This window comes from Drosophila navojoa, chromosome 2 (assembly GCF_054131105.1).
Source record: "Drosophila navojoa isolate 15081-1374.11 chromosome 2, UAZ_NAV_1.0, whole genome shotgun sequence".
Classification (NCBI taxonomy): domain Eukaryota; kingdom Metazoa; phylum Arthropoda; class Insecta; order Diptera; family Drosophilidae; genus Drosophila; species Drosophila navojoa.
The window spans coordinates 655,215-678,030 of record NC_142890.1 but is presented as its reverse complement, the minus strand read 5'-3'; the positions used below and the strand labels follow the sequence as shown (position 1 = coordinate 678,030).

The window sequence follows — 22,816 nt, the reverse complement described above, 5'->3', positions numbered from 1 at the left end:
TCCATTCGTCTGTAAGTAGATCCTGTAGATTCTGCCCATTGCACTTCGAATCCGAAACAAACGAATTTCTGAGAAAGGGTAGTCAGGGGAAGACAAACGCCATCTGGCACTACACAAAGATAATTGAGTACAGCAATGAGCAGTGGAGACCTTGTCCACATTTGGCAAACTTCTCATCGAGTTTTGGCATTTAGGTCTTATTACATGGAAACAAAGAGCTATTCATATTAGTTTTGTATACACACACACACACATACACACACACACATGTATAACACACAAATGTATTTTATATAAATAGCAACGACAATCTCTTAACATCTCTTGGCCTAGCCGTAATACCCTCGGCTAGAGGGCAAAATTAAAGTCTTTAACTCGTTTACTGAATTCAATTAAAGGACAAAAATCCTTGAGGCCACGTCGAGGTACATGCGAAAGTTCGGACGCAAAACAAATCTGTGGCTTTCGCAACGGCGTTGACAATGGAGACAAAAGGAGATGACACCAATGGGGCGCAAGGAGCAAACGTCCTGCGACAAACAAACGTGGCCAAACTCCAATTGCCCGGCAATAAAAACTTTGTCCTTGCGCACGGCCTGAAAGGCCTTCGGGGGCCACAGTTGACAGCGCTGGACGCGCTGGATGAGCCACAAGGACTGCGACAGGACTTCCGCATCCCACGCACATTCCTGGCGAGACAAGCCAAGACAACAGCAGCTCAACTAATGAGGGTGCGCTAGTCGGGCATGCTCGACTATCGCTCTTCTATGCCGCCAACAGTGTACCTATGCACTGAGCAGCTTCATGTAACTTGAGTTCTAGCTGTACGATCGTAATAAAATTTTGGGTATATACTTGTGACATCCGAATGTACGTGCATACCAAGGGTCTACTCTCTAGCTATTGTAGTTCACGAGATTGACGAACGTACAGGTACTTAACACACTAATCAACCTTTAATCACGCCCACTCTTAACTTTCATCCACCTTCACACGCAACCAATACGCCCTGTTAACCCATTAACATTGGCTTCAGGGTATACAAAAATGTAATTTGGGTCAACACAGCCAAGTTGAGGACAGATTTATTACATTTTAATTTGCTGGACAATGCCAGCGAAAGGAAAAAATCTCACTCTCTCTCTAAATATTTATATACATTCTTTATATACATATATATATATGTAATTACAATGCCAAACTTCTTTCATATTTCCTGCCTTTTCGGTTTGTAACATATTTCTTTTGATGCTCTGGACAAGAAATGGGCAAAAACTCTTCAGCTCGGCTTGAGATGAACTTTTCGGCAAACTTCATCGAAGCGCGCACAAATTAAGAGTCTATTTACTCTTTCGCTTGCCCAACTTTGTTGCATGCTTCTATGGGGAACTAACTTACCTAAAAGGCGCGTCAATCCCTCGAAGCAGCTCTCCATTCCATTGCTTCACTCGTTCCTCTCCGCCTCTCTCTGTCTCACTCTGTCGCATTTTGTTTTCTAATAACAAAACAGCGAAGCAATTTGGCCGCCAGATTTACAGTAGACGGCGCAGCGCCTGGAATTTAAAAAGGATAATTTAAAAGAAATTACGCCTAGGAGTGAGCGAGAAAGCAAGCAACGACAGAAACCAACAACCGCAAACGGGCAGGGTGGTATCGACTTTGGGATGCCCTCAGCCAAATAACATAAAATCTAATCAATATAAAAATAATAAATATTTTTCCAACACATATCAGCTTGATATCATTATGAGGTTTGTTCAAGTGAGCTATATATTTCATAAAGATATCCCGCTTGCATAATAATAGAGAACAGAAAAGAAAGACAATGCAGAAAAACTTTCTGCTTCTTCCCGAAAGAAGGAAATCGAAAGCTTTTAAGATGGAAGACATAACAATAACAGTCGGATATATATAAACCATAGTTACTCAATATATTTCTCTGCTACATATCCGTAAACTATCCGAATATACCCACTTTAAGAAATCGAAGACAGCGAAAACTCGATTGAAACATTTTGTCAGCAAAGATTTTGCATGCGCTGCAATAAATGAGGCATCTGAAGAGATCTGCTTAGATCATAAATTTGATTGCCAACTGCGCGAAACAGCGCAAATTGGTTTATAAGAAGGGGCTTAGCCCGGGATCTGGCAAGGCAAGGCCGACTCGCCCCATCGAGACAATATGATAATTTATTCCAGAGCCAGCCTAATGCACTGTAATTGAGACGGCGAACGAGGCGCCTTTAGCGCCAAACCAAAGTTATAAAGAATGAAAAAACTGATGAACAAGAACCAATCAAGATCTACTGACTGCATAATACTCGCTTAAGTTTATGGAGAAATGAAGGGAAGAGAAGAAGCACGAGATTAGAAATGAAGAAATATGAAGCTGATGAAAGGGATAATCTAATCCATAAAGAGAGAAGAGGAGATAGTTGACTGACTGTATAATAGAGATAAAGAAGAGAAGAGAAGAACCGATAATATCTATATCTAAGAAATGAGCAGAGGAGCAGCAAGCCAATATACTCGCTCGTCGTGAGCGGGCATATGAAAAGAAACAGTTGATGACAAAAATTGTAGAAAATGAAAATAAACATAAAAGCGAGAATATAAATAATAACTAAAGTTGGGGCGTGGCGTGTGGCGTGAGGCGCGTGACACGAAGCGAGCACTTTGTGAAATTATGCGCGAACACTCGAAATCCATTTTCATCTGCTGTTGAGGGCATCCCTTGCCTGCTTGGCACGGCTGTCAAACCCTTCTCCGGGCACCTCGGAGGTTAAGGCCCAGAGGTACAGCCGAGAGAGAATAAGCGGCGGGGTGGGGAGGGTGCTGGGTATTCCCTGCATGTAAATGAGGCGACTTTGGGCAAATGCTCTACACTTGCTAAGATACTTTGCTTAGATACTTTCACTTACTCTCACTCCATCTCTCTCTCTCACACACGCATTCTCGTTCACTCTCTGTCTTACACTTGTTAATGCATCTCATCTGCGGCTGCTGCTGCTTCTTCTTCTTCGGCTTGTGAATTGGATTTTTGTTGTTTTTGGGGCGTTTGCCCAGACAGATTTTATGCTTATTAATGTCGGTCGCATTTTGTGTCGAGGCCCAGCGACGCCCAGACGTCGCCCGTTTTCCACTTTTTTCCACTTTTCCGGGCGGCCACACAGCAAACTCGTTCATCACCAAGCCCCGCACCACGCCCCGCCCTCGCCTTTATGAGCTTTATGAGCAATCATTGCAAGTGTGTTTTAACAAAATGTCAACAAATGAAGCTCTCACTCAAATTATTCACAATATACATATATGTATGTGTGTGTATATCCAGTGTATAAGGTATAGATATTATATTTATTTTATTTATATTCATATATTTAGTTTGAGAAACTCGATTTCTTCTCTTTCTAAATTCTAATCTGAGCCATCCATTGCCTTCACTCTGACTTGTTCTAGTAGATCTTCCATGGTTCTTCGATTGTACGTTTACTCTTACTTAAGTTGATTCAAGAATAATACTTGTTTTTCCTCAAGCAGACTGATTCGTGGAACAGAGAAATTCCAGGCCCAATTCCTTTCATGTTTTATGCCTCAACTTCAATCAAATTCACTATGTCATCTTCTCTTAACTGTCTCCCTCGCTCTCCCCCATTAACCCTCTCGCTTGCGTCATTAATTTACCAATCTCTTGCCTACTGCAAATAGACATGAATTGTCCGGGTATCTGCCGGCCGTGCTTAACCGACTAGAGCACTCTCATTCAGCTCACAATTTCATGCGAAACAATTCAATTTGGCAGGAGGCAACAGCAGCAGCAGGAGCAGGTGGAGCCTACTCCAAGTCCAACTCAAGCGTAACTCGCTCACCTCATTTACAGTCCAGTCAGGTGGATTTCATGGCAAATAGAATTTGTCCTTTAAATTTCGACGTGAATTGAGTTTAAAGACAAATTTAATAATGATGCTGATGTCAGGCTGTGTAACTGTGAAATATATGCTATTTTAAGCTTTCACTGGATGAGGCTAGAGAAGCAGTAGACCTAATAGACCCCCCAAGGTACGTAAAGATCATAATACTATATAAAAGAAGGGAATTAATGAATGCCTCTATACAAACAGAAAGGCACGGTAAATAACTCAACAATCCAATATGCTCACTTTTCGCTACATGAACGAGCAAAAAACGTGAAACTCTTAAAAGAGAAAGAGAAAGGGAGAGGGAGAGGGAGACAGAGAGGGGGACAAAGCCAGGCGCAGGTGCAGTTTAATACAATTTCTTTAGCTCTGCTGAGGAATGCAAAGAATGTTGTTTAACAGAGGCGAAAGGGAAAGAGGCAAAAAGTGTTGCCTACTTATTGGCGTCGCCTGCTTGATGTTCGCCCGTTCGCTGTTTCGTGACGCATTGTCACGAACAGGTTAATTTCGCTGCCACGTCCGCCTCATCTGCTCACACAGAAGAGAACTTCACATGTGAGGGTGTGTGTGTGTGTGTGTGTGGCTGCCATTTAAAGCAAATGACTCTTTGAATGGGCGCAAAAAGTTGCTGCATACTTTTAGGGCTGCCGAATTGAAATACAGCGCAAAGCCGTGCGGGATTTGCGTGTCACTTGCCTTTTGAGGCAACCTATCGAAAAACGTTGCCAAATTCACAGTGGATCAGCGTGAGAGGATATCGACTGGGCATGCCCAACTGCCCAATACGCTACTTATTGCAGAGAATGTTAAGTTTTGCTATGCTAGACATAGACATTCAAAGAAAGTAGTCCCTCCCCAACTCCCCCTGCTTTCCTTTAGATGCGGTAAATTAACCACACATATGTATATGAATTGGTTTAGGCGTTTAATACTTAATGCTTTAAAAGCCTATGAATTATTAAAGCAAATAGGTTAGTATAACAGCACTGAGCACAGTATAAATTGTTGCTATATTCGACATTAAAGTGCATTGCAGTTCATAGCTTAAACAGTTCTTGTCGTTAAATTCACTTAAGCGGAACGAAACAAGCAACAGCTAGGCAGACAGACAGACAGAGAGATTAACAAGGGAAAAGAGCAAATGATAAACATATGGCCAAACAGGCTGCTGACAGACACAGAGAAAGGGAGAGTGGAAGAGAGTGAGAGAGAGAAAGAGAGTAGGTCAGAAATACTTACAGAAAATCATAAAAATGTACAATGAAATATATACAGATCGACGAACAGAACAAAGCCAAGCAGGCATGCAGACGACAAAGGGACAGCGGAGAAGGGAAGCAGACAAAAATATAGGCATATGGCCAGACAGACAGAAGGACAGAGAGACAGACAGAGGGACAGACGGGTAGGCAGCCAGCAGACAGTGGGCCAAAGAGGCATAAAAACCCAGGGATAGGACATGATCAGATGGACAGACAGGGCAACAGCTGGACAGACAGGGAAGAGACGGACCAAAAGACACAGAGATATTTGAATAGAGAGAAATGGCCAGATGAACAGACTGACAACTAGACAGCTAGAAAGGCAGAAGGACAGTCGGACAGAGAAACAGAGAAAGAGAAGGACTGACGAACACACTGCTTGACAGACAAATCGTCAGACAGATTGAAGAACAGTGGGACAGAGAGAGATAAAGAGTGAGCTTTAAAAGCACAGACGAATGATAAAGGCAAGTCTGCCCGACAGACCGAAAGAGTAACAGACAAGCGCACTGCCAGATAGACAGACGGACGAACGGACAAGAGAAATAAACTGAAGCGGATAAGCTAATCTGCAGATATAGAGGTGACTTGAACTGATAATAATGTGAGCTGTAGAAATTTCATATAGTCTTTCATTCTGTGCCCTTTTCGCTCTGAATAGCCCAACAGAGTTATCAAGTCCTGTGAAACTTGGCCGTGACAGTGAGAGAACTGTACTGCTGGCATGAGGTGTGTGTGTGTGTGTGTGTGTGTGTGTGTGTGTGAGTGGGTCTCGATGTGTGTATGTATGTATGTGTATCTATTGCTATCTGCATAATCACATAATTATACCCAAGTAGAGCTGCTCACTCCTGTCCGTTCTCAGGCAGAGCGAGCTGCTTTGACTCACGACTAGAGTATGACAGCTTAAAGATATTGATTTATGTAGATATATGCTTAAGCAGATCATATACATATATATGCATGTATTCGGACTGAGCTGCGTCACCCGCTGCCTTCCCTTGGCTGTCAGAGCTTAATTTGCATGACATTACAGAAGTAAATCAACTCGACTGCGCAGCTGAGTTAACTTCCGCTTGTTAAACTTAATGTCAAATGTACTTCCGACATTGTGTAATTTATGGGCCAATACTAAGGGAATGAGCGCCTGTCTGATTTAGTTGGGAAAACTTTAGCTTTTAGATAAAGGCTTAGACTTAAAGTCATTATAGCTGTCCTCTAGTTAATCATCTAACTTAGTTTACAGCTGTCTCTTGGCTGCTTAGCATTAATCAATATACGAATTATGATTTCAATATCCGTTTATATACAATTGAATACAAATATCTTCAGCTTTTGTTGAAATATTACGCATACGCCGTGTTTGGCCATCTGTTGCCACCAACCAATATTGAAAAGAGATAGAGATAGCATAATTTATGTGTGCTGAGCGGGCGACGCTCGTTACATCACTCGACATTCAATTTCACAGCTCGCTGCAAGGACGAACGAATTGTCTCTAGTCTAACTTGACTCTTAGCACACACACGCACACAAACACACACTTACATAGGCACACATACACATGTACCTACAGACAGCATCATCATCAAATGTGTCACTAGCTGTCATTCTGTTTGCGTGTGTGTATGTGTGTGTGTGTGTTTTGGTGTGTCTATTATGTTTGCTGGAAAACCTTTTTCACAATGTTTATTTGTTTACTCTTTTCGGCAAGATTTTAATGCTCGTTCGGCAAGAGTGAGGCGAGTATATTGACTTTATGTCTATTTTCGTCTATTCTCTCCCTATGAGTGCTAGAAAGCATATATGTACGTAAATATATATAAAGTGTGGAACTGGTGTGGAATATGACCAATGGTCCCATTGCAATGGGACTGCTGCGTAAATGCCTGCTGTAAAGTCCTGCTTAGAACTTGAAATTCCCTAAATGACGGACAAGGAGGAGGAACAATCAGTTCAGCATATCGCTCTGAGTATTCCCTAGCAGAGGTAACTGACTCACAGGTGAAGAGCAGCTCAGCATCAACTGAAATGGGAAATAGTTACAGAACTTTTAGGCAAGGTTGACTTGAGGCTGAAATCACACAATTGAGCTGGTAGAGAGCAAGAGATATAAATATTATGAAGAAACACAGAGTTTCTACTAAACTTGACTATATTTGCAATCTGAGCGAGTATTGGCTCAGTCAATTAAACTCGCTGGTAACCTGCTTGACTTGGCTTCTATTTGAACTTTGAAAGAAATGTCAATATATAATATATATCAGATATTCTTTGATAAAAAAAGCGCACCTCAAGCAATATTGCTATTTTAACTTATTAAATTCAGACACACACACACACACATATACACTCACACACACACCTGCCTTTTGTTGAGCTCAAAGTCTTCTGTTCAATGCCTATTCAATGCAAATGCTTCGCGTCTAAAGCCTCTTTCTACCTTGACAGTTAGATTAATGTCTCAAATTCTTTGACAGCCCCTAACAGCGGGTAGCTACCCCCATCCCCTCCCCCCGTCGAGCAAATTTTGTGTTTCTTTGAAATTAAACAATTTAATTGCATTAAAGCCAAATTCAAATGCGCGTGCAAAAAGTTTTACGCACGAAATCAAGGCGCGCAGCTCAAGCATAACAAAGGAGTCGGAGGGGGTGACGGCTTAGGGGCGAGAGGATAGGCTGGGGGGTGTCTCGGGAATCTGCGGTTTAGTTGAGAGCTCGTGGCGATGCTTTTGCTCTAATTTAGTCTTTGTTTGCGGTTTCGCTTCGCTCTTTTTTCGCAACACTGCAAAAGTTTTAATTAACTGTTGCAGCCACACCCACCCGCACAAACGCCCACCCAACACACGTGGCAGTGTGGGCTGCTTATCCTTTAATCAGGTACTACGCAAATCAGTTCACGTATTGACAAATTCAAAAACGCTTTTCGGGCGAGCTTTACGGCTTACATTCTCAGACTCGTTCGACAGGAGACTGGAAAGACGTACATTGGCTTAAAGAGCTGTGCGAAAGAACTGGAACGTGTATTTGTGAACCTTAAATACTCGTGAATTGTACGCAAAGCGGGTATATTGTGGCGAGAAGAAATCTCTCAATATTTTCAGTATTATTAGCTATCATCCATGGTGTGTACAAGGGGTATACTAGTTGTAAGCAATCTTACCTGATTAGATTGCCTGCTAAGCATTTTTAATATGCCCATTGGTTGCGCACTAAATCGAGTATTACGTATTAGGTCTCCTCTTAGTTAGTTAAAAGTCTCTATTGCTCTTGAGCTACTCTATAAGAAGCAGTTTAGCTATCCCTCCTGGTCAGTTATGCCTACATCTTGGCAGTTTAATAATAATTTCCAAAACTATTTATTCCATTTAAGCTTCAAGACTTTCTATCAATTCATTGAAACATCGATTTTCGTTATATATCCAAGAAGAAGAAGAAGAAGAAGAGGAATTTGCCATTGCCTGTGCTGGCTTTGGCCGTTATCCTGTTAATACTCACATTTATCCATGGGCCAAACCGTTTGCAGCTGCTGCTGTTGTGCCTTTTGTCCCTACGAATTTCTGGGGATTAATGTATTTGGCCTAAATAACCATCCATCAATACGATTCAAGCTCTATTTGAATTTTATATATGTATAAATGTATAAATGTGAGAATGTTAGTTAAAATCTATATTAGCTCAGGTCTAATGATTTAGAATATGAAATAATACCTCTTTACTACAACTTATTTCAAGTAGTAAAGAATTGAAAGCTCAAATATGCTCAAACATTTTGATGGTACAAAATATTTATGACATTATTAAATATTATGACATTTCATAAATATGCACCGACAATTTCAAGAAGATCGTACAACTAGAACCGCAGTTCAATCAGACTAATTATGATGGTGGGATGTCTATAAACCGAGCTATAAACGATGCTGTAGCTACACAAAGTTCGCTGCCTGCATCCGTGTGCTTATATGTGTTTCAGGGTAGATGCACAGCAGACGCCCGCATTAATTGGCACTGCAGCTCTGTGGAGAGTAGAGCTATCCATTCAGGTAAGGGGACCGACACAAGGGCAAATACAGACGAGACACTACCGCTTTTTACACGCTGACTCCATTGAGAAATATGAAAGGTATAATGGAGTATCATGTTGTTTTTTTATACATCCTGAAAATGGGTTATACCCATTGCAAACGGGGAGTCAGGGTATATTCATTTTGTGAAAATGCATGTATATATTATATATGTATATATATTCTTGATGAGCTGTTCTACCCATACTCGTCTATCCTTCAGCGATGTGGTAAGCCATAAAGGATAGTGTTGAAAATTTACATATATTCTGAAGTATATCATATTCAATACTAGTGTATTCCTCTTTTCATTTTCTCAAGAAGAAGAAGAAGCTGTTAAGAATCATATAGCAGCTCCTCGCAGGGCTCAGAGTATCTTCTAGTCGAGCAGTTTCGTCTGGAGCACTTTTAGTGGTTAACATTTTCCCATGAATTCATGAATTGCTGACTGCCTGGCTGCATTTGCATGTGTGTGTGTGTGAGAGAGGGTCAGGATATGTGTAAACATGCGTTTGTGGTTGTGTGTGTGCTATGTGTGTGGTTGCAGCTCTGATGCATAGAGAAAGCAGCAAGTGCATTAATAACGCATTTATGGATCTGTTGCAGTATTGATGTTGCAGCTGTTGTTGTTGTTGTTGCAGCTGTTGTTGTTGTTGCTGCTGATGTTATTGACAGTTTTCTGACCAATTATGGTGCAATTAACACACTTGATTGGTTAATATCATTGACTCTCGTTAACAAGGGAGAGCATAACAAACACACACACACACACACCAACACACTCATACACTCACACACACACACAAGCACACCCACACCCAGCGAGCATCAGGCATTTGACTCTAACATTTCAAAGCTGGGATTTTACTGCCAAGAGCAACAGCAACAACAACAACATCAGTAGTAGTCCACCTGCCTGTTACCTATGTATGTGTAGCTGTGGGCGGAGCTGACAACAAAGGCAACGGCAACAACAAGAATTTGCAACATTTTCCAATGCCTCTGTTGGCCAACAAAGTTCAGTGAAAGCAATAAGCCAATAAAGCTCTAGGCCAAAGGCCATGCTGCTTAAGCCAAAAATAGAAGCACTCAGATATATGTATATACAAATGGATTTACAAGCATATATAAATGTAAACAGCATAAAATGTAAGCTATAAATATTTTGCACTTTGATCTAATTGAATTTCTAAGCCAAGAAAAAAAAAGCAAAGCCAAATAAAGTTTTTATATCAAAAACAATGGAAATTGATATCATTTTTATGATTTACATACTCTTCAATAAACTGCCTGACTGTCAGATACTCTGTAAAAGAAAAGCAACATAGAGTAAAAAAAAATTGCAAAAATGAATTACATCAAACTAGGATGGGCTCGTGATAATTCTATAAATCAGGGCCTGACTATATAGTTATATTTATAGGATATCTATTGAGTTGTATTTTACGCTATATTTACCTGACTTAAGGTTTGCTTTTTTCATTGCCAAGACAACTTTTGCATATTAGAAATAAAGACTTAAACGGAATTAATCTTCCCATTAATACATGAACATAGGAGATCTTAGATATATTTTCTCTTTAAGTCATAAACATGCAAGATATACTTACATATATGACTAAGCTTATGGAACATGTAAATCCCTAATTGTATGACAATAACACCAAGCGGGTCTGCTCGACTAGACGAGTTTCCTCAATGCCAGCGCAGGGCTTGCGTTTCAGCGTCTACAATACGTATATACATACATTTATGTAAATGCTTGATTGAACTTGGGTTCCAGATGGACGATCTTAAGGAAGTTTTATGAGCATTACAATGTCATGCAAATAGGTGTAAGTCTATATGAAAGTGGAGAAAGAGACACGCCTTTGCCTACCTTATTATAATATCTATAACATAGTTAATATATACTGCTGCTACCTGTTGCATGCATACCCATAAAACCAATATACCCAGCCTAGATAAATTCAATTTATCTAACGTCTTACATAGAACGCTTTAGCCTTAAAGCGCGTTAAGGACTCGACAGCTGTGCGTGTCCAATCAATAGAGCGAACTGTCTCTGGGGCTGCTTATGTTTACGGACACTTGCCGTCCAATTTGATGAAACGTCCTGTCGGGTTTTAAGGATATGACATGCACATAACGGCCCAGTCGAAGGACAATGCCTCGAATAAAACGAATGCCACAAATTGTACTTTAAATATATAATTTATCAAAACGGGAAAGCGGAAAGCGACAAAGACTAGGCGCTTGCTTATGCCATATCCTGGCAAGGCTACGACAACGGCAATAAAAAGACAGCGAAACAAATGCATAAAAAGAAAGAGAGATGGATATAGAGAGAGAGAGAGAGAGTGAGCGAGTGAGAGAGAGACGTCGCCTTATTATGTTGACATAGCATTCCGTTTGTATAATTGATTAGGTTTGGCTTTACTTATCGCTATACCAAGACCAACAAGAGCTCTTAATGTCTCTGTCTGTGTTGGCGAGTGTGTGTGTGTGAGTGTGTGTGTGTGTAGGTGTGTATAGCATCTAAATAATAATTTATGTGCTGTGTACAAAGACATTAATCTTTATTGAAGCTGAAAAGTATATCGCGCGCTATTTGCTAGCCCAGCTAAAAGTCTATCAAGTAAACCACTCAAAGACTTTCACCTATACCAATGTATATATTTAGATAAATTGATATACGTTATATATCATACATATACACATATGCATATATTACATCTATATCTTGTTTATAAGGCATCAAATAATCTAGTCTATACATAACTCTATATTCTTAAATTTGATAAATGCTTCTCAAAGTTTTCTTGTATGTATAATTTAATATGTTTACATCATATTCATCAATTCAAAGAATTTTGTACTTTAATATTTTATCCCCCATTCATTGTCCAATATATATGTAATAAAAAACTACATTAAATTGCATAAGGTATTTATATATAAATGAATTTCGGATTAAAACAACAGTTAAAACAACAACAGCTGTCTACCTCTTCTTATAAATGAAATGAAATGGCAAGTACCAAGTTTATCCGAATTCATGATCAAATAACTGGTTTGCCATATGCCCAGTATATACTGAAACTTGAATATAACAAGTACTTCAGATTTCTCTCTAGTTTTATAAGGTGAACAAATTCTAGATTGTGGCAGCATTGCGCCATTATGTATATTTATCCGATTATCCGCCTATACATGTTAATTCTCTATTTATCTTTACAGAGCATCTGCTGGTCATGAGGTTTTTAAATTTGTGAATATTTGTCATAGAGAGAAATTAGATAGCAATGTTCGAGTATTGCTTTCTCACTTGAAAACTTTGGCTAAGTATATTAAGTACATTTGGGATTGATTGATTGGCTTTCGGCTGGATGCATTTGGGCCATATGTTTGCCTAACTTGAATCAGTTTGTTCCCCTCGAGTCGTCGAGTGGTTAGCCCGTCTAATAGGGTTATACACCTTTGGACAAAAGTCTGGTCTTGACCAGCTCGCCAAATATATGCAAATTAAGGAGCATATCAAATGGCCGAGGCGTGTCTGAGGGGGAGGGCGGGCGTGGCAACAGTGCTGTTAGCAAATTTGCTGACGCAGCTTGTGGGAGCTGTTGAGCATAAAGCAAAAGCCAGTCAAGTGTTGCAACTTTAGATATAATTCATCAGTTGAACGATTTGATTTATATGGCTAAGCACGACATACTCCACGGTTATTATAATAATATTAATATGAAAGATGTGAGTGAGTGTGTTTGTGTGTGCGAGTCTGCTCGTGAAAATGGAAAGTAAAAGAAATCTTAGTGAGCTGTTAACATGCATGCCTTAACATGAAACAGCAAAAACAACTAAAACAACAAATAAACATTAAATTTTGCTGCCAAGGCAAAAGGCGTGCCTCAGCATATGTGCATGTACAGCTAGGTACACAGCAAGAGAGGGAGTGAGGGGGACAGCAGACAGACAGAGGCCTGCCTCCTGCAACTGTAAATGCGCCTGCCGTTAACAGCGTGCCATTGTTATTGGTATTGCTGTGGCTGTGGCTGTTGCTGTTGCTGTTGTTATCTAGCTGAGTGTAATTAGTTGGCAAACAATTTAGCTAGATGGAAAGTGAGCGCCGTCTCTTTTGTCACTTACCTGCGCTTTATTGAAGACTTAACCCCATTAGCGTAAATTGGCGCACTTGCCAATCGGCGGCGATCAGAGAGCAGCAGGTAGAGATGGGCAAGGGCAGCGACCAACACAAAAGAAACAAACTTTCTGCGGCATGCCAAAGAACGACGAGGCGAAAACTTTTACCCAGCCCAAAAATCATTCACGAAGCTGCACGCAGAGCAATATAGAGAGCGAGAAGAAGAAAGAGAGCGAGAGCGAACGCGAGAACCAGAGATCTTTGGTCATCATGGGCATTTTTAGTACACTGCTTTTTAGTACCAGTGGAGTGTAAGAAACCTGTTTTGGAGTAGCCAGCAGCCAGCAGCCAGCAGCCGTGCCAAGCCTGGGCCAGCCACCACCAGTTGCTCCGCGACGCTCAAGTAGAGCACAAGACGTTCAGTGCACAAAACGGAGAGACGCGACCGCCGCTTAAAACGAAAAGAAACGAAGACGAAGGCGAGAACGTCAAAGCCGAAGTCGAAACCGAAGCCGTAGCCGAGCTCGCGGCCGCTACGCATACGCAGTCTTTACTTGTAGTTGTTGTTATTGTAGTGTACTTGTTGTTGTGCAGCACCAGTGCGCAGCTTAATTATTACCCCAGCAGCAGCAGCAGCAGCGGCAGAGGCAGCGGTAGTAGCTCGCGCTCTGTTGTTCCCGTTTCCCCCACAGTTGGCAAAGTTTACTTGTTTGTCTGCATTTTTCCCGCACTTGCACACACACACACTCACACACGCACACAGAGAAAGAGAGATACATAATATTTTTGTAGCCACTGTGTGTGCGCTTTTCCCTGGGAAAAATATTCTTTGTCGTTTTGCGCTTTCTTTTTGTCTTTTTGTGTGTGTATAAATGAAACAAAAACAAATGTAAACAAGCCGCGCTAATACAACGACTACAAAACTAGCCCGCTTATTACGGTGCTTGGTGCAATCGGCGAAAAAAATAAACGGCAACGACAACAACCACGAAACAAAAGAATCAACTCGACAAATTTCCCAAGCAGCAACAACAACACACTACCAAAGTGAGGTGAGGTGCAATTTCCCAAACCGAAAAAAGTAAGCCAAAAATATAAATCAGAAAAGAAACAGGTTACAAAACACAACATACAAAAAATTATTGTTGGTTTTTTTCTTTTTGGGTAAACCGCAGTTTTTGTGATTAACATATTTCCCATCAAAAAGTTTCTGTTTTTAATCGCCATGTACCTGTATGTGTATGCAAGTGTGTGTGTGCGTGTGTGTGTAAAAACAAGAAGTGGACACAGTCGGAGCAGAGACCGGACCGTATAGCTAAACGAGACCTTGAAGCTGTCGCTCTGCCAGCTCGAGTCGCGTCTTGGAGCCGCTTTTGGTATCGAATCAATTCCCATTATGCATTTCAATGAGTAAAAGGGGCAAATAAAAACATACACACACACACACACACCCATGCGCACACATTGCGCTAAAGATGTTGGGAAATTTATTGAAATGCAACCTGCGCCGACGTTTTATCGCCAATAAAAAAAATTAACATATGCTCAAGTAGACACACACACAAACGTATATAAACAACATATTTACGAAAGATCTGTGGCCCACAATTTGGACAACTGACCAAATAACGTTTTGCATGACTATGGACCGTAGAGCAAATAGCGAAACACACACACACACACACACACACCTGCATAGATGTTCACGCTTAACGTTTGTTTGATTTTTTTTGGTGTCGATGCGCAATCCAACGGTAAAAGAAACGCCTCGAGAGAAATAATCAAGAATATGCTGCATACATACGTACATTCCTACAAATATAGAAGTGATATAGTCACATGTATGTATGTATGTAAGGCTGCATGTCTATATGAGCACCTTAGCTGGCTGGCTGTGTGTTCTAAAAAAAAGAGGAAATAACAGTAATCAGAGTCGAACAGAACAGCGCAGGCTAGCATACAGGGGGAAAAAAAAACAAGCAAAACAGATACAAATAATGGTTACTTCTGTTCAAACTTCAATGCTAAATCAAAATAGAGGTATTAGCTGTACTAAAAACAAACGCGGGCATTCAGATTGGTTTAGTTTTGGCCAAGTCATGGCAATTCAAGATGCAGAATTAGCATTCGCTAGGAATAATAAAATAGAAACATTTCTAGATAACATCTTTTAATTAATTTAAATGTATTTTTGACCAGGCCCTAATATTTGACAGAAAAGAAACTCGAAAAGTTATTTCACAATGAATCCAAAGATCGAAAATCAAATCAAATCAAGATCCAAATAGTAACGATCATAGACAATCAATACTTTAGTCTTATGCATATCTAACTAAATTCATTTTTTGTCAATCTTGATTCAATGGCACGCGCATTTGTATTTTGTATTTTGTATTAGTCAAATTGATTAGTAGATCTATTCCGTATATCCACTTACCGCCTGGCATCGTACTGCCACATTCTTGACAGTCAGTGTGTAGGTTGCCGAGGCATTTGCCGTGCTGTTAGCTTTATTGATTATAGGGGAGAACCTGGCGAGAGCGACAAGCAGCCAGAGAACAAGAAACTTGACTTTGCTAAGGCAAAGCACACAAATATGTGGTTTTCGACGACAGCAACAACAACCAAAAGTCTCCAACGATATTCAAATTAAGTGTTCTGTCCCAAGTCCGAAGATAAAAGACGAAATGACCAAATACAGCGTGGCAGCTGTTGTTGTTTCGATTGCTTTGACTGTGACTCTACGACTACGACAGTGAATAAGTATCGAATCAAAAGTCAAACATAATTAGCGCATTTTTCTACTCGCCCGAAATGTGCATGCATAGAAAGTATATTGGCTTTTGTTAACTTACGGATTATCTAATTCCATGAATGCAATATTCAGTTAGATATAGACAAAGTGGAGCTAAGAATTCATTATATACATTATATATATAATTTCTAGGGGCTAAGCGCAGATTAAACTCGTTTCATAAATGGGAGGAGAGAATATTGGTTATAACAAATACTCGATTATATAGAAATAGGTAGAAGAGCAATACAATACTACTATTACTATATACTAAAAAACATATACGTATATATACATATATAAGGTTTTATAGTTCCTAAACAATTGTAATGAGAGTATTCTAGCTTTTATCATAAGTCTGATCAATCTAAGTGAATGCAAGAGCAGTGAAAAAACAGAAATTAGACACTTATCCATGAATAGACATACGCATACTCTAAATATAAATATGTATATATAAATATATTAGTAGTATATAGTATATATATATTAGTAGGAGTATATTTGCTTTGTGAGCTTAAAGTCGACTTTTCACTATATAATCTAGATACTTATTCTGAAGACAGAGAAAGCAGAACGAAGCGATTATTATATTCTAGAGTCTTATAGAATTTTATACTTGCGGAATATATGTACCTAACTGAAGTATCTGAAAAGTGACAGCGCTCGTCTTTATACCCAATTGTGACGCTAAAGCAGGCCGAGCTAAGAATTGAAATGGAATTTATATGCTTGCTCAAAAAAGTATTGAGAGCTAATATACTCTCATCACTTCTTTGAGCTAGTATGACAAGCTGAACAGCCTTGAAAGTTTCACTAAAAAGGTTAGGAGCTTAAAGCCTTAATATTTATAGTAATAATACTATTTACAAGAATAACTTTTATACGAATTTCTTAATTTATAAAAAATAAACTAAAAATAGATTTAATTAATTGAAAAACAAAACAAAAAATCTAAAAATAAACAAGTATTGTGTAATTATAGACAGGTAGAAATGCATTTTCCATTTTGTTAGCTAAATAAATGAAAAATTTATAATTTCAGCGAAAATGAAAATGAAAATGGAAAGGGGGAAAATGCTGTTGACGTTTTTGTTCGGTTTGCTCTGCTGCTTGACCCAACGCAGCGAGGCCTGGCGGCCATGTCCGGAGCTCAGTCCCGCATTGCGCTTGCCATGCAGGTGAGTAACAAAAAAAAAAAAAAAACAAAAACAGACACAAACATGTGGACAGACAGACAGACAGCTAAAGAGACAGATAAATAGGTGGATGAATGGACAAAGCGGATATCCGCTTGTCGCGTATTATTTTAATGCCAGCAATTTGTGATGCTGACGCTGATTCGATTGTGCTCAATCACGGCGATTGATTGCGATTGACGACAATTACAGGTGTAATGTGGTGCCTTTTGCGGCAACTGGCCAACTTGGCGCCGTGGCCATGGACTGCGATCGAGTTGTGTTCCACAGCGACGCGCCGCAGCTGCCATATGGGGCGCCCATCGTGGCGTATACGCAACGTCACAGCGGACAGCAGACGATGCCCGCACAGGTGCGTAGATCTTGCTGTTTACTCACCTGAGCGAGTCCATTGAACCGGTCTTGGTATTTCTCTCCTCTCTCTCTCCCTCTCTGTCTGCTGCAGACATTTGGTCAGCTGAAGCTGCCCATTGAGGAACTGGACATGTCCAACAATCTGATACGCCGCATTCCAGAGAAGGCATTCGACGGGTTGAAGGACTCGCTGAACGAGCTGCGCCTGGCCAACAACCTGCTGGGGGACAATCTCAATCCCATTTTCTCGACGGCTGAGCTGCACGCCCTGAAGAATCTGCGCCTGCTCGACCTCTCGGGCAACAAGATCAAACTGATCGAGGAGGGCGTGCTCAAGGGCTGCATGGACCTCAAGGAGCTCTTCGTGGACCGCAACAGCTTGACCGCGGTGCCAGTCAACTCGCTCAACGGACCCAGCGCTCTCAAGCATCTGTCCTTGCGCCAGAATCACATAGGTAAGCGTCTTCCTCATATTGAGCAGCTTCAGTTGACTCAAGTCTGAAATGCTTTGCCTTTCCCAGCCAATCTCTACAGGGACTCCTTCACGGCTCAGGCTCAGTTGGAGATCATCGATCTGCGCTACAACATCTTGCGCAGCATCGACAGCCAGGCCTTCCACGGACTGCGCAAGGTCAGGGAAATCAAGCTGGCTGGCAATCGCCTAGCCCATCTGAACAGCGACGTCTTCGAGCAGCTGCACACTCTGCAGAAGCTCGATCTGTCGGAGAACTTCTTTGCTCAATATCCCACGGTGGCCCTGGCTGCCATTCCGGGGCTGAAGGCCTTGAATCTATCCTCCAACATGCTGCAGGTGAGTTGCGGATATGAAATTGTGTGACAGAGTATTGCCCAGTTGATGACACTCTTTATTTTCTCTCTGCCCTAGCAACTGGATTACACACACATGCAAGTAGTCAAGTCTCTGGAGAGCCTAGACCTGAGTCGCAATAGCATAACCAGCATTCCGCCTGGCACGTTCCGGGATCAGACCTCACTCAAGTATCTGGATCTCAGTCTCAATTCGCTGCGAACGGTGCGTATACATTATATAGTAAGAAAGAGAGGGAGAGGAGACCAATGTAATCTCCTTCGTTGCAGATTGAGGACGACGCCTTGGAGGGTCTGGAGAGTCTGCAAACGTTGATCATCCGGGACAATAACATTCTGTTGGTGCCAGGCAGCGCTTTGGGTCGTCTGCCCCAGCTGACCTCGCTGCAAATGGACTTCAACCGCGTGGCAGCGCTGTCGTCGGAGATTCTCGGCTCTGTCCAGGCGAGCGACATAACCACCTTGTCGCTATCCCGGAACGTTATCCGGGAGCTGCCGCCTGGCAGCTTCCAGATGTTTAGCAGTCTGCACACTCTGGATCTGTCGGGCAATTCGCTGGTCATGATCAATGCGGACACCTTTGCGGGCCTGGAGGGCACGCTGATGCAGCTGAAGCTGGGCCAGAATAAGCTCAGTGGCCTGGGCAACAATCCGCTGACGCTGCCCGAGCTGCGCAGCCTGGACCTGAGCAGCAATAGCCTAACGGAGCTGAGTCTGAACATCTTTGAGGACTTGGAGAACTTGCAATCGTTGAACCTGAGTGGAAATCATTTGATGCCCTTGATGCCGGCGCTCTTCCGGCCTCTGGCCCGGCTGCAGATCATCGATCTTAGCCGCTGCAGCATTCGGCAGTTCAGCGGAGATCTGCTGGGTGGGCTGCAGGACCTGAAGCATATTCACTTGGCTGGCAACCAGCTGCAGGAGCTGCAGGACGGCAGCTTCGTGAACCTATGGAACATCAGCTCCATTGACCTGTCCAACAACCAGATCAACTCGATCCGCGCTGGCGCCTTCGTCAATGTGATGCAGCTGAAGCGCTTGGACTTGCACGGCAACCAATTGTCGGCCTTCAAGGGCGAGTTCTTCAACACGGGAACGGGCATGGAGGAGTTGGACATCTCACATAATCAGCTCAGCTATCTGTTCCCCTCCTCGTTCCGCATACATCCTCGCCTGCGCGAGATCAAGGCGGCCCACAACAAGTTCTCCTTCTTCCCGGCCGAGCTGATTGGCTCGCTGCAGTACTTGGAGTACATTGATCTGTCGCACAATCATTTGAAGACGGTTGAGGAGCTCGACTTTGCGCGCTTGCCACGTCTGCGCGTGCTGCTCCTGGCGCACAACCAACTGGACATGGTCAGCGAGATGGCCTTCCACAACTCCACCCAGCTGCAAATCCTCGACCTGTCGCACAACAGCCTCGATCGCATTGGTGAGCGCACCTTTGAGGGTCTGGTGCGGCTGGAGCAGCTGAATCTGGAGCAGAACCTGCTGGCCGAGCTGTCGGACAATGTGTTTGAGCACACCAAGCTGCACATGCTGGAGAACATAAATCTGGCCAGGAATCGGTTTGAGTACGCTCCACTCAAGGCCTTGCAGCTGCGCCACTTCTTCGTCTCCTCGGTGGATCTGAGCCACAACCGCATAAGGGAGCTGCCCAGGGACGACAGCATCATGGTGAACATCAAGCGCATCGATCTCTCCTACAATCCGCTCACCATGCAGGCGGTGCACAATGTGCTCCACGAACCGAAAACCGTGCGGGAGCTGAATCTGGCCGGCACAGGCATCGAGGAGCTGCAGCTGCTGGAGACGCCCTTCCTGCAGTATCTGAATCTCTCGAACAACAAGTTGCGCAACATCAAGGCGGAGGTCTTCCAGAGGGTCACCCTGCTGGAGACTCTGGATCTGTCCAGCAATAGGCTCGAGTCCCTCAACGACATCTCGCTGGCGTGGCCACAGCTGCAGGTGCTGCAGGAGCTGGACGTGTCCAACAACAGCTTCGACCTCATCTCCCAGTCAAACTTTGCCCACCTGGAGATGCTGCGCACCCTGAAGCTCAACCACCTGCCGCTCTGCACTCGCATCGAGAAGAACGCCTTCAAGCCTTTGGGCAACTTGGCCAACTTGGAAGCCTACGAGCTGCCCGTGCTGGGCTACCTGGATGTGCAGGGCATCATGGAGCTGTTGCCTGGCCTGGAAATGCTCGACATTGAGGTCAAGGATGCGACCATAGGCAGCGAGCAAATACAGCCACTGAAGCACCCGAGACTCAGCTCCATTGGCATCCGCGGCGAGCGACTGAAGTCCATCTCATCTGGCACTCTGGCCGGGCTGAAGAGCAGCGACTTGACCATCAAGCTGCAGAACACCTCGCTGACTGCCCTGCCTCCAGCTCTGCTGTTCCCGGTGCCGCGCTCCTCGCACCTGACCCTCAACGTGGAGGGCTCGAAGATTGCCTCGCTGGTGCCGCAGTTCCTGAATGCCCTGGACGACCGTCGAGCCAGCCTGCAGCTGCAGGGTCTGGACAGCAATCCCATCAACTGCAATTGCGACGCACGTGCTCTGCGCCGCTGGCTGCCCAGCTCGAGCATGTCGGAGCTGCTGTGCCGCCAGCCGAGCTACCTGGCCGGCCGCAAGCTCACCGAAGTGGGCGACGACGAGCTCACCTGCGATCCGCGGCGCATGACCTCCACGTCGGCGCGCCCCTCAATGCCGCAGCTGCACAAGAGCTCCGCCTCCAGCCAGCTGGTGACGCGCACCAGCAGCAGCGCCCACACGGAGGAGCCACTCATCATCTGGAGCATGGAGCCCACGCAGCCCACCATCATGAAGATCAAGACCAAGGCGCCGCTAATGAAGGCCCAAGCGCCGATCATCAGCAACGATGACACCCTCATCATTGGCATTGTCGGCGGCGTCGTCGCCTTCATTGCCATCCTCATCATCATCATCTGCATCATCAGGCTGCGCATGAGCAACGCCGAGTACCAGCAGAGCGCCGCCATGATGGGCCTGCCGGCCATGCAGCAGCAGCAGCTGGGCGCCCACAATGCCGCCTATAGCTACAAGAACGGAGCGGGTGCAGCGCTCTATGCCGTGCCGCCTTACCAGGCCAACTATGCCACGCTGCCGCACAAGGCGGCCTCCATCCACCAGTCGTCGCAGAATCTCAGCCAGCGGCAGCAGCAGCAGCAGGCGCAGCAGCAGCTGGCAGTGCAGCAGGCAGCGGCTGCGGCCGCCTACTCCACCATGTCGCGCATGTCGTACTTCAGCGGTGCGGGTGCTGGCGGTGGTGCTGCCAGCGCCGATGGGGCCGAGAGCTTGACGCATCATCAGCATCAGCATCAGCCCTACATAATCTACTCGGACGACAAGGCCTACAGATAGACGTGGCCAGGTACACTCCAAGCCAGGCTCCCAGTCAGCCAGCTGCAGGGCGTGGCCAACACAGGTTCTACACAATCGTCTATTCTATTCGTCGTCAGCTTATGTATCTTGTATATAGACTATAGTTCATTCTCTAAACGTATCCGTATCTTTACCTAATTAAGTCCAAAAAATCGTTGCATAAGCGAAATAAACAAATTATAGATAATAAATAACTGAGAGTCCTCACTATAGATATCTATTAAATTAAATTACAAATATAATATTCACTATTTATATGCAAATCTGAGAAGTCTTCTACTTCTACTCTTTCCATGCAGCACATATGTACATACACACACACACACTTACATTAGTGGGATATTTAGAGTTGCCATATTTACTTGATATTTACTCACTGTCTTTACTCTCTTGTGCTCTCCGCGAGCAACGGCATCTGAGAGCCATGCGATGTGTGCGAAAGAGCGAGATGCCAGTTGTTCTTCTACTCCTACACATACACTTACGTCCTGTGGGACGTACTCACATTCTTTTCTCTCTCACGGTATCCCTCTGCAGCCACGAGTTGAGTGTGAAAGAGTGAAATGCCAGCTGTCCTTGAAAGCTATTCTATTTTGCTTTGCTTACGCTCACTACTCTCTCAGACGCACGTGTGTGTGTGTGTAACTGCGAATGCACTTCTGCCCCACTGAGAGGAGAGCGAGCAATAATTGGATCTCCTCGTCGTTGCCTTATTTGAGTGTAGAGTATCAAATCATAAGTTAGAAACGAATCACACACACAAACACACATACATACATGTCAATTTAGTACAGGATTTGCCAAGCTCACATTCCCATTTTCATTTTTGCACGTCTATTTGCTCAAA

At 43.4% G+C, this 22,816-nt stretch overlaps 1 protein-coding gene across 2 annotated transcripts; it reads left to right on the top strand.

Annotated features, from left to right (window-relative positions):
• Positions 1-13,760: 13,760 nt before the first annotated feature.
• LOC108659296 (uncharacterized) lies at positions 13,761-22,197 on the top strand. 2 transcript variants are annotated; one of them, XM_018112148.3, is made up of 7 exons: positions 13,761-14,435; positions 17,223-17,358; positions 17,569-17,728; positions 17,822-18,185; positions 18,252-18,541; positions 18,617-18,763; positions 18,829-22,197. In XM_018112148.3, exons 2-7 carry the CDS (start codon positions 17,228-17,230, stop codon positions 21,946-21,948), a joined length of 4,212 nt encoding a protein of 1,403 aa, XP_017967637.1. In that variant the 5' UTR covers positions 13,761-14,435; positions 17,223-17,227; the 3' UTR covers positions 21,949-22,197. The 2 variants fall into 2 exon arrangements, with proteins under 2 accessions (XP_017967637.1, XP_017967636.1); XM_018112147.3 differs by having other exon boundaries at positions 13,761-14,464.
• The last annotated feature ends 619 nt before the right edge of the window (positions 22,198-22,816 follow it).

Excerpts from the sequence above, each read along its gene's own strand:
- LOC108659296 (XM_018112148.3), top strand. The coding sequence starts at position 17,228 with ATGAAAATGAAAATGGAAAGGGGGAAAATGCTGTTGACGTTTTTGTTC. Across the intron at positions 18,186-18,251 it reads CTTGCGCCAGAATCACATAG|CCAATCTCTACAGGGACTCC; the intron begins GTAAGCGTCTTC and ends TGCCTTTCCCAG. Across the intron at positions 18,542-18,616 it reads TATCCTCCAACATGCTGCAG|CAACTGGATTACACACACAT; the intron begins GTGAGTTGCGGA and ends TCTCTGCCCTAG.